The sequence below is a fragment of the Bubalus bubalis genome, chromosome 6 (genome assembly GCF_019923935.1).
Source record: "Bubalus bubalis isolate 160015118507 breed Murrah chromosome 6, NDDB_SH_1, whole genome shotgun sequence".
NCBI classification, from domain to species: Eukaryota; Metazoa; Chordata; class Mammalia; order Artiodactyla; family Bovidae; genus Bubalus; species Bubalus bubalis.
In genome coordinates this window covers 87,210,745-87,223,598 of record NC_059162.1, presented here as the reverse complement: position 1 = coordinate 87,223,598, position 12,854 = coordinate 87,210,745, and the positions used below count along the sequence as shown (strand labels likewise).

The 12,854-nt window shown below is 38.6% G+C and overlaps 1 protein-coding gene across 5 annotated transcripts in view; it reads right to left on the bottom strand.

The window, feature by feature from the left end:
- OMA1 (OMA1 zinc metallopeptidase) overlaps nt 1–12,854 on the bottom strand; it is a 107,410-nt gene that overhangs the window by 93,761 nt on the left and 795 nt on the right. For all 5 annotated transcript variants that reach the window (XM_044944942.2, XM_006048269.4, XM_006048268.4 and 2 more), the window contains exon 2: nt 2,198–2,716. In XM_044944942.2, coding sequence (XP_044800877.2) covers nt 2,198–2,697 — 500 coding nt within the window. In that variant the 5' untranslated portion in view covers nt 2,698–2,716. The remainder of the gene's footprint in view (nt 1–2,197; nt 2,717–12,854) is intronic.

Here is a 12,854-nt window from a genome sequence, read left to right as displayed (position 1 = left end):
CTGAACAAAAAACTTCCCCCATGAGTTCATCTGTGAAATTACAACAAATATTTAAAATATATACATCATTCTCTAGACAAAATTTATTTTATAAAACAATTTCTTTAAGTTATTTTAGTCCTGCTAAGTGATATACCTAAAAGGCCCTTAAAGTGTTTCAACCTAAAAAGACTTAGATCAAGCTATGAAGTATACTTATTTCCAATTTAAAAATTTATGACACCATTATTTAAAATGTATGAAAACATAACTTAAAACAAAATTTCAGGTGATTTATAACGGTAGTAACAAAAAGTTAAATAATTTAAAAGGAGGAAAAAGATCTATCGGCCCAAGAACCTGGGCTGAGTTGTGACAAAGATTCTCTCCTGGACCAAACTGTACTTAGACTCCCATGAATGTTTTGACTTCGGGACTCCTGTGTTCATCTCTGCACAGGTCAGTTAAGTCAGAATCCCTCATCCTCCATATCTTATTACTCGTGATATCTAACCTGTTACTTATCATTCATCATCCCCCAGGTCTGCTGCTGCTGCTAAGTCGCTTCAGTCATGTCCAACTCTGTGCGACCCCATAGACGGCAGCCCACCAGGCTCCCCTGTCCCTGGGATTCTCCAGGCAAGAACACTGGAGTGGGTTGCCATTTCCTTCTCCAATGCATGAAAGTGAAAAGTGAAAGTGAAGTCGCTCAGTAGTGTCCGACTCTTAGCGACACCATGGACTGCAGCCTACCAGGCTCCTCCATCCATGGGATTTTCCAGGCAAGAGTACTGGAGTGGGGTGCCATTGCCTTCTACGGTATCCCCCAGGTCAGTGGTCCCCAACCCTTCTGGCACCACGGACTGGTTTTGTGGAAAACAATTTTTCCATGGACCTGGGGTGGTGGTGAGGGAATGGTTTCGGGGTGATTCTTACAAGGAACACGCAACCTAGATCCCTCACATGCCCAGTTCACAGTAGGGTTCATGCTCCTATGAGAATCTAATCCTGCTGCTGATCCGATAAAAGGCAAAGCTCAGGCAGTAATGCAAGTGATGGGGAGCAGCTGTTAAATATAGATGAAGCTTCACTTGTTTGCCCACTGCTCACCTCCTGCTGTGAAGTTGCGTTTCTAAACAGGCCATGGATAGGCACCATGGTTGGGTGGTATCTGATCACTCTCACCTGTCTTCAGCAGTAACTCTGGTAGACCAGATTAAGTAGAATCCCTCCTGGCTCCTGATGTTTCCTCTCTGTAGTTTTCCATCTACCAACCCCCACACTACCTGCACAGCCCATGGTGTATTCAGAACTGACTCTGGTTCTATACTGAGGTCTCTTTTCTCCTACCGCAAAAGTTCTGAATAAAAGCTGGTTTTACTTCTTTGACTACTGCCTAGCTCTAGCTTTCTTTGAAGTCATACTTAAATTGAGAGCTAAATTAACTGTGTATTTTCTGAGTGCCAAAGCTTAGTCATAAAGAACACAATAAATTAGAGTACAAGTTCTCGATTTTGGATAAAAAGAAAACTGGGTGGATTATTATGGAAGTAAAAAGGCTAGAAGGCACTTCATAGCTATCAAATATGAAATAACTTTATAGGGAGACAATGCTTAACTTTACCTTTCTTCAATCTTCATGGAGCAAATAAGAGAAAACAAGATTAATTATGAGGGAGGAGTTTTAAGTTAAATATGAAGCATTATTTAGCTTTAAAAACATTAAGTGCTATAAAGGATCACCAAGAGAAAATAAAGATTTGTTGGAAATAGAATAGAAAAATAAACAAATACTAATTAAGAGTTAACTTGGCTAGGAGTTCTTTCTTAAATGAGCAAAGTTCTTCAGTTTCATGATTCATTGCCTCAAATTTCATGAACTAAAAAGGAATGTTTGTAAGTACGGTTCTTACACATGAACTGTAACAAACATTTCTGATTTTTGTAATTATAAGATCTTTAAAATAGTGTCTAGATAATATATATAAGAATAATTTTTACAGATCACATTTCTGAATTATATATGCAGCAAATGATTTCAAGATTATTAAGGCATATATATATATATATACACACACACACACACACACACACACCCCAACTATTTAGAAACTGAACTTCTGAGCTAATCATGGGAGGGAAATCTACCAATTTTTCTTTAAAAGTATGGTTTTACAAACTTTTAATATAAAAGCTTATATTTTAAAAAGCATTTTACCTGCCCACAATGATTGCAAGCAGTTTCTGCACTGGCTTAAGAATCATCAACAACAGAGGAGCAGGAGCAGCTTGGCACCTTGGAGAAGTGTGGAAACTCCTGATGTCTCTTGTGGGTAAATGGTTCAAGGGATGCGACACTGAATGAGCAGGAACTATGGGAACGTCCTTCATCTGTAGCTGTCTTGAAAAAGAGTCAGTCCATGCAGTACATTTTCGGCTAATCATCCAAATTTCCTTACTTCTGGTGGTCAAAAGGCAGCCTTTTCTTTTGGTATTAAAAGTCCTATAGAAGAGAAAGTTTTCAGGCAGAGGAGTCCATCTATCACCGTGATTTACTCCCAGGCCCAGAGATTTATTTACTATATGGTTAATTTTCATTTGATGAAAGTCTCCTGAGGTTACAGCTTGTGTGTTACATTTTCTCCAGTTGGTCAGTAAATTAAATCGGAAGAAAAAACAGTTTCTAGCAGCAGACTGCAGTCCATAGATGAAGCTCATTTTTGTTTTACTTGATTATCTGGAACACAAAATATAAACTATAAATAATCCCAGCAAAATATTTATTACCAAACTGGAAATATAACACATTGAAAAGTTCTTCCTTCAACACGTCTCCAACCAAATTACCTTGGGTTTCTACTCACCACTCATGCAGCAATTCCTCTTAACAACAAAAACCAAAAAGGTTTTACTAACTTTTTAAAACTCAGTAACATGTACCTCCAATGTCAAACAAATCTGACCTTTTTTCTTCTTTTCATTTTTTTAATTTTAGTTGAAAGAAGTCTATTTTTATTTTAACAGCTAAATTATTTGGGGAACAAGAAATAGATTAAACAAAAACAAGACTGAAAGTAAGAAAGTGGAAGTCGCTCAGTCATGTCCAGCTATTTGCGAATCCATGGACTGTACACAGTCCATGGAATTCTCCAGGCCAGACTACCGGAATGGGTAGCCGTTCCTTTCTTCATGGGATCTTTCCAACCCAGGGATTGAACCTAGGTCTCCCACATTGCAGGGGGATTCTTTACCAGCTGAGCCACCAGGGAAAGTTTCAGCAATTGGCAGTAACCAGATCAAAGAGCATTTAATGGAATACTAACATCTAACACAAAATGTATTTTTTAAAATACCAATTTGTTCCTTTCAAATATAATGCTGACACTTCTGATTCAGGTCAAGACAAAGGGAAAGGGACTTATCTTCTTACTGAAAACAACTGAACGAACAGAATATGAAGACCTAAATAGACATTTTTCCAAAGAAGATATACAGATGGCCAACAAGCACATGAAAAGATGCTCAACACTGCTAATTATTATTGTTGTTGTTCACTCAGTCACGTCCAACTCTTTGCAACCTCATGGACTGCAGCATGCAAGGCCTCTCTACCCGTCACCATCTCCCAAAGTTTGCCCAAGTTCAAGTCCATTGTATTGGTGCTGCCATCCAGCCATCTCACCCTCTGATACCCTCTTCCCCTTCTACCCTCAATCCTTCCCGGCATCAGGGACTTTCCAATGAGTCAGTGGTTCACATCAGATGACCAAAATACTGCAGCTTTAGTATCAGTCCTTTCAACAAGGAAGGACCAATTATTATAGAAATGCAAATCAAAACTTCAATGAAGTATCACCATTCACTGCTCAGAATGACTATAATTAAGAAGTTCACAAACAATAAATGCTGGAGACAGTGTGGAGAAAAGGGAACCCTCCTACACTGTTGGTGGGAATATAAATTGCTACAGTCATTATAGGAAAGAGTATGGAGCTTCCTTAAACTAAAAATAGAGCAACCATATGATCCAGCAATTCCACTCCTGGCTATTTATCCAGAAAAGAAAAAACTCTAATTCAAAAAAGATACATGCACCCCAATGTCCATAGCAGCACTATTTACAACAGCCAAGTCATGGAAACAACCCAAGTGCCCATCAACAGATAACTGGCTTAAGAAGATGTGGTATATATATGTATACACAATGAAATACTACTCAGCCATAAAACAGAATGAAATACTGCCATTTGCAGCAACATGGATGAACCTAGAGAATATTAGTGAAATAAGTCAGACAGAGAAAGATAAATATTACATAACATCATGTATATTCAGAATCTTAAAAAAACAATACAGATGAGTCTATATACAAAACAAAAACATATTGACAGACACAGGAAACAAACTTAAGATTACTGGGGAGAGGAGAGGGGAGGAATAAATTATTAGTATGGGATTAACAGTTACAAACTGCCATACATAAAACAGATAATCAACAAAGACTTGCTAGATAGTGCAAGAAATTACATTCAATATCTTATAATAAACTACAATGGAAGGTAATCTGAAAAAGAAAATATATATATATAAAACTGAACCACTTTGCTGTATACCTGAAACTAACACAATATTGTAAATCAACTATACCTCAATAATTTTAAAAAAGAGTAAATAAAACAAACGTTTCATGACAAACACTGGGCTGGATGAAGCACAAGCTGGAATCAAGACTGCCGGGAGAAATATCAATCACCTCAGATATGCAGATGACACCACCCTTATGGCAGAAAATGAAGAGGAACTAAAGAGCCTCTTGATGAAAGTGAAAGAGGAGAGTGAATAAATTGGCTTAAACTCAACATTCAGAAAACTAAGATCATGGCATCCAGTCCCATCACTTCATGGCAAATAGATGGAGAAACAGTGGAAACAGTGGCTGACTTTATTTTTCTGGGTTCCAAAATCACTGCAGATGGTGACTGAAGCCATGAAATTAAAAGATGCTTACTCTTTGGAAGGAAAGTTATGACACCTAGACAGCATATTAAAAAGCAGAGACATTAACTTTGTCAACAAAGGTCTGTCTAGTCAAGGCTATTTTTCCAGTGGTCATGTATGGATGTGAGAGTTGGACTATGAAGAAAGCTGAGCACCGAAGAATTGATGCTTTTGAACTGTGGTGTTGGAGAAGACTCTTGAGAGTCTTTTGGACTGCAAGGAGATCCAACCAGTCTATCCTAAAGCAGATCAGTCCTGCGTATTCATTGGAAGGACTGATGTTGAAGCTGAAATTTCAATACTTTGGCCACCTGATGCGAAGAAGTGACTCATTTGAAAAGACCCTGATGCTGGGCAAGATTGAGGGTGGGAGGAGAAGAGGACGACAGAGGATGAGATGGTTGGATGGCATCACCGACTCAATGCACATGGGTCTGGGTGGACTCCAGGAGTTGGTGATGGAGAGAGAAGCCTGGCGTGCTGCCGTTCATGCGGTAGCAAAGAGTTGGACACGACTGAGCAACTGAACTGAAAACAAAGGTTTCACCATATGGACATTAGGCAATGAAGAACAGTCATCCCTGAGAGACAGGGAGAAAACAGATAAAGGAACCTCATGGCCACCCCAATCTTCTGCCTGGAGAGTTTTCAGGCCACTACGCAAAGAGGTAAAACCTAACACAGTCCAATAGGACTACCTTCCATTGTAGTTTATTACAAGATATTGAATGTAATTTATTGCACTATATAGCAAGTCTTTGTTGATAATCTGTTTTATGTATGGCAGTTTGTAACTGTTAATCCCATAATGATAATTTTATTCCTCCCCTCTCCTCTCCCCAATGGTCCTCCAAAATCAAAGAGATGAAGCTGGGAATTCAAGGATATTAAAGTAGTTACATATATTGCATATGTGTTAAATCTTAAAGGAAAGTTTGAGCATGTTATATAGAGACAAAGAATATAATTTTTCAAAAGATTGATACTGAATTTCCAGATAAGAAAACTATTAATACAATGTCTTAAATAAAAATTACCCTGGATGAGACTAACAGCAAATTAGACATTGTAGAAATAAAGACTTATGAACCTGAAATAACAATAAAACCCATCGAAAATTGAATGCAGAGAAAAAATAAACTGTAAGAAATGCATAAAGCATCAATGAGGTGTGGGATAACTCAAATGGAATAAATGGACTCCAAGAAAAGTGGGAAGGGATAGCACACAGGAAAAAACACTTGAAAAATAATGGCCAAAATTTTCCAGAGAATAGCAAGGAGAGATGAGAAAGCCTTCCTAAGTGATCAGTGCAAAGAAATAGAGGAAAGCAATAGAATGGGAAAGACTAGAGATCTCTTCAAGAAAATAAGAGATACCAAGGGAACATTTCATGCAAAGATGAGCTCAATAAAGGACAGAAACGGTATGGACCTAACAGAAACAGAAGATATTAAGAAGAGATGGCAAAAATATAAAGAAGAACTATACAAAAAAGATCTTCACAACCCAGATAATCACGATGGTATGATCACTCAACTAGCCAGACATCCTGGAATGTGAAGTCAAGTGGGCCTTAGGAAGCATCACTATGAAAAATGCTGGTGGAGGTGATGGAATTCCAGTTGAGCTATTTCAAACCCTAAAAGATGATGCTGTGAAAGTGCTGCACTCAATATGCCAGCAAATTTGGAAAACTTGGCAGTGGCCACAGGACTGGAAAAGGTCAGCTTTCATTCCAATCCCAAAGAAAGGCAATGCCAAAGAATGCTCAAACTACCGCACAACTGCACTCATCTCACACGCTGTAATGCTCAAAATTCTCCAAGCCAGGCTTCAGCAGTACGTGAACCATGAACTTCCAGATGTTCAAGCTGGTTTTAGAAAAGGCAGAGGAACCAGAGATCAAATTGCCAACATCCACTGGATCATCAAAAAGCAAGAGAGTTCGAGAAAAACATCCCTTTCTGCTTCACTGACTATGCCAAAGCCTTTGACTGTGTGGATCACAACAAACTGTGGAAAATTCTTCAAGAGATGGGAATACCAGACCACCTGACCTGCCTCTTGAGAAAGCTGTATGAGGGGCAGGAAGCAACAGTTAGAACCAGAAATGGAACAATAGACTGGTTCCAAACAGGGAAAGGAGTACATCAAGGCTGTATATTGTCACCCTGCTTATTTAACTTATATGCACAGTACATCACGAGAAATGTCTTGCTGGATGAAGCACAAGCTGGAATCAAGACTGCCGGGAAAAATATCAATAACGTCAGATATGCAGATGACACCACACTTATGGCAGAAAGCAAAGAAGAACTAAAGAGCCTCTTGATGAAACTGAAAGAGGAGAGTGAAAAAGTTGGCTTAAAACTCAACATTCAGAAATCTAAGATCATGGCATCTGGCCCATCACTTCACGGCAAACAGATGGGGAAACAAAGGAAACAGTGGCTGACTTTATTTTGGGGAGCTCCAAAACCACTGCATGTGGTGACTGCAGCCATGAAATTAAAAGACACTTGCTCCTTGGAAGAAAAGTTATGACCAACCTAGACAGCATATTTAAAAGCAGAGACATTACTTTGCCAACAAAGGTCTGTCTAGTCAAGGCTATGGTTTTTCCAGTAGTCACGTCTGGGTGTGAGAGTTGGACTATAAAGAAAGCTGCGAGTCGAAGAATTGGTGCTTTTGAAATGTGGTGTTGGAGAAGACCTTTGAGAGTACCTTGGGTTGCAAGGAGATCCAATCAGTTCATCCTAAGGGAAATCAGTCCTGAATATTCATTGGAAGGACTGATGCTGAAGCTGAAACTCCAATACTTTGGCCACCTGATGTGAAGAAGTGACTCATTTGAAAAGACCCTGATGCTGGGAAAGACTGAAAGTGGGAGGAGAAGGGGACAACAGAGGATGAGATGGTTGGATGGTATCACTGACTCAATGGACATGAGTTTGGGTAAACTCCAGGAGTTGTTGATGGACAGGGAGGCCTGGTGTGCTGCAGTCCATGGCGTCTCAAAGAGTCGGACACAACTGAGCGACTAAAGTGACTGACTGACTGAAAATTTTCCAAATTTGATGAAAATTGTAAACCTGCATATCAAGAAGTTTAACAAATCACACACACTGGAAACACAAAGAAAATTACTCCAAGGTATATAAAATTTTAAAACCAATGAAAGAGAAAATCTTAAATTTGACACCTTAGATTAAATGGACACATTCCTTGAAAAACACAAATTACCAGAGCTCACTCAAGAAGAAATAAATAACCTAAAGAACCTTATACACGGTCTTTAAATTGAGTTTGTAGTTGAAAACCTTCCCACAATGAAAGTTCCAGAACCAAAAGGCTTCACTGGGGAATTGTACTAAACATTTAAGGAAGAAATAACAATTCTATATAAACTCAGGAAATTAAAAAGGAATACTTTGCAACCCATTTCTTAAGACTAGCATCACCTGATAACAAAGGGCGAAAAAAAAGGATAATTACAAAAAGACTACAAAATAATAAACTTCATGAGTATAGATACAAAAATTATTAATATTTTAGGAACTCTAACTCGACAATATATTAAAAAGACAATACATCATGATCAAGTGACATCTGTCCCAGGAATGTAAGGCTGAATAAAAATTCATACATCAAAGTAATTCACCCTAACTGAAAAAACACCACATGATCATCTCAGAAGACACAGAAAAAGCATTTGATAAAATCCAACAACCAGGAGCTTCCCTGGTGGCTCAGTGATAAGGAATTCATCTGCCAACACAGGAGACACGGGTTCAATACCTTACCCAGAAGGATCCCACACGCCAAGGAGCAACAAAGCCTGTGTGCCACAGCTACTGAGCCTGTGCTCCAGAGCCCGGGAGCCGCAACACTGAGCCCGTGCTCCAGAGCCCGGGAGCCGCAACACTGAGCCCGTGCTCCAGAGCCCGGGAGCCGCAACACTGAGCCCGTGCTCCAGAGCCCGGGAGCCGCAACACTGAGCCCGTGCTCCAGAGCCCGGGAGCCGCAACTACTGAGTCCGTGCTCCAGAGCCCGGGAGCCGCAACACTGAGCCCGTGCTCCAGAGCCCGGGAGCCGCAACTACTGAGTCCGTGCTCCAGAGCCCGGGAGTCGGAACACTGAGCCTGTGCTCCAGAGCCTGGGAGCCGCAACAATGAGCCTGTGCTCCAGAGCACGGGAGCCCTAACACTGAGCCTGCAGGCCCTAGAGCCCGTGCTCTGCAACAGAAGCCACTTCAATGAGAAGCCCACACTCTGCAACGAGAGAAGAGCCAGCCCTTGTTCACTGCAACTAGAATAAAACAACGAAGATTCAACACAGCCCCCAAAAAGGTCAACAACCAATCTTTCAAAACACTCAGTAAACTAAGATATTTACAGGTATCTATATCCAACAGTATGTTTCCTGGTAAAGGATATACTTTCCTCCTAAGATCACGACCAAGGAAAAGATGTCCACTCCCACCACTTCTATTCAACATTATACTGGAGATGTTGGTGAGTGTGATTGAATTGAGTAAATATGTACATAACTAAATAAATAAATGGCATCCAGATAAGAAATATAGATCATCTTTATTCCTAGATAACATGACTGTCTATCCAAAATATCCAAAGAAATCTACAAACCAAACAACAACAACAAAAAATCTATTAGAATGAGCTTAAGGTGGCAGAATACAAGAGCAATACACAAAAACAATTTTATTTCTCCATACTAGCAAGTGAGAGAAGCCAGACCCATACACAGGAAAAAACATTACTCTCCCTCCAAAAAACATACTCTATGATTCCAGCTTTATAATATTAACTGTAGAAAATGCAGACTAATTTATAGTTACAGAGAAATCAGAGGTTGGAGAGGTAAAGAGGGGCAAGAGGAGGAATTACAAAGTTTGGGGGACAATTAAAATGCTCACTATTGTGATTGTGTTCCTGATTTCATAAATATACACTAAGTCCAAACATATGCACAGTTTAAATATGTCCAATTTACTGTTTATTACTGTTTATTACCAATAAACTATACATTAACATATTTTTTAAAAGATACTAAAAAGAGACAACCAAACACAATGCATAAACTCTGATTAGATCCTACTTTGAAAGAAAAAAATTAGCCTTGGAAGACAACTGGAACTACTGGGATAATCTGAATATGAATTTGCTTTTAGGTTCTTTTAGGTAAGTATTGCTTATTTTCTTAGTTGACAAAGATGTGGTTATGGAGGTGAGTATCTTACACCTGAAATACTTGATGAACACTCTCTCCATCATGAATGAAACTTCCAAATTTTATAATAAAATTGCCTACATACATACACACAGGACATAAAGCTGATATACTAAAAACGGTAGCAATCTTTGTGTAAAGTGGTGGTTATATACGTGCCATTAAATTTTTTTTTCAGTTTTCTTTAGTGTTTCAAAATCTTCATAATAAAAATTGCATCTTCTGCATTGGCAGGCGGGTTCTTTACCAGCTGAGCCACTGGGGAAGCCCAATAAAAGTTGAAGGTAAAAATACATAAATCGAATTCAGTCTAGGTTAATATACTATTATCTGGAAAGATGCTTCAGAACATCAATTTTCATAAATAGTATTATCTATATATCAAACTATTTGAATACTGCTCAACAGTTTTACATACTTTATACATTCTGCCCTTGCATTATTAATGTATAATCTGAATAAAGAGCATGCTAAGCAAGCGTTAACTTCTAGTTAACCCTTTTTGAATTCCTACCAATTCTAAATCAGTAGAGTCGAAGCTGATATTGTATATAATAGTTTAACATTAATAACAAGATATTTTCTAGTTTTCTTCTCCTTTGAACCTAGCTGAAAAGTGGTAAAATATTTTAGGCCTGGAAATCATTTTAAAATTAGTATTTGGGTAGCTAGGAAGATTCTTCATTGGCTAGGTGGTATGTGAGTTACGGACACAGCATAAAATTCAATCCCTGACCTCACAGAGGTTATAATCTAGTTGGGACTGGGGGGAAAGTACTTTAGTAAGACTATTAAAGGACAGTAAAACATGGCCTTAAGTGCCATACACTGTATGAATTTTAAAAAAGAAAGTATATCCTTGAGTAGCAAAATAGTTCAGGAAGGCAATTATTATGCACACCATTTGGGCAGATGCACAAAAAAAATTTAAGATTTCAAATATGAAAGTGTGTTAAGGTTTATATATAGAACGTCTTCTACCAAAAGTCCAAACTGCAAAAACAAACATTCTCTTTTCATTACTCTAGGGGACCAGTTTCAGTCACTTATCAACCACACTCCCTTTTTCTAAGTACACTCTACAGCCTAAATTTGGGGCATAGGCCTAGACTGCCATGTTTGTCCCTTTTGGTTCTGACCTCTGAATTATTTATTATTCATTCATACATTAAATATTTAACCTGCTACATGCCATACCACATACCTTTCTGAATGCCAGGGATATCAGAGAAAACAAACCAGACAAAAATCACTACCTAATTTGCAAAAATAGTAAAGCTTAAAATATGGCAGTATACACAAATATAAATAAATCTAAAGGAATATACACCAAAGCATTGACAGTGGTTATTTGGAGTGGCAGGATGATGGTTGTAAGGATTCAGCATTTCCATCTTCTGTATTTCTGTGCTATTCACATTTTTACAGAATGTGTGACTACTGTTGTAAGCCTCAAGCCAATAAAGCCAACTGTATTTGTAATTTTCATTGGTTTCCATGCACTTCAATAAACTTCTACATACTGTAGACCAAACTCTGCAAATTACCACTTCCCACTATTTCTCCAGGCACCTTCCCCACCCTTTCTTCACCAACTCCTAAGTTCCAGACCCACAGATTTACTTACACCTCTCAGTGGAAAGAAAGAAAAAAACCTCTCATCTCTGTCTGCGCATATCTATTTACACTGCTTAGCTCTGCTCACATGTCAAGCAAACTCCTGCTCATCACTCTCGACTTCCGTGAAATGTAAAGTGTTCTACTGAGACAGAAGGTATAAGCAAAAGCCCGACACCATACCTATTACACATACAAGCAAAAACACTATCATTTATATCACCGACAAGTGTCACTTAGAGCAGAAATAGTGCCTGATAGTTTGTAATCCCTGCTTTATCCTTAAGAAAGGGTAGAGAATGGGAGAAGGAGTCTATTTATACATTTTCAAAGAGCCAATGACTAGACTACACAGAGCAGAAGAATCAGGGCTTACATATCCTCTTCAAAGAACAGCAGCAGGTCAATAAACATAGCTGGCAAACTTCTAGGATTATTAAATTAATGATGTGAGAAAATTAAACAATTTGGATTGTTAGCCTCTAAGAACATTTCAGATCCTTAATTCTTTAAGTACCATCTCAGAACGCGCAAGTACAGCCCTCACTGGCACTCACAGCTGAAGCCTAGAAGACAGTTTTAACAACTCTGCTGAAAATGACTATTTCTTCTCTAGTTTCTATGGCAACAGCTGTCGGATCGGCAAAAATAGGACATGTACTTTAAAATAATCATTCAAGCAAAGTACACACATGATGGAAGGCTTAAAAAAATAATAAATTGGAAGGCAACAGACTTGGTTCTTAGGCTTCCAAATGTCAGCCTACATCCTTTCACCACAGCTGAGAATGATGGATATGAACCCAAATCCTTTTAGTGAGGATTTGGTTGCATTGGTTGGAGTCACTATAGCTGATCAATCCCTGAATTCTCAGTGCAAGTATTTTCATTTCCCTGGACTAAAATTTCTCATGCTCACTGTTAACTGTTGTTCCACATTACACAAGCAAGAGACATTATTTAAAGAGCACAAAAAGTGATTTTTGTAGACAAGTTCATGAAGAAAT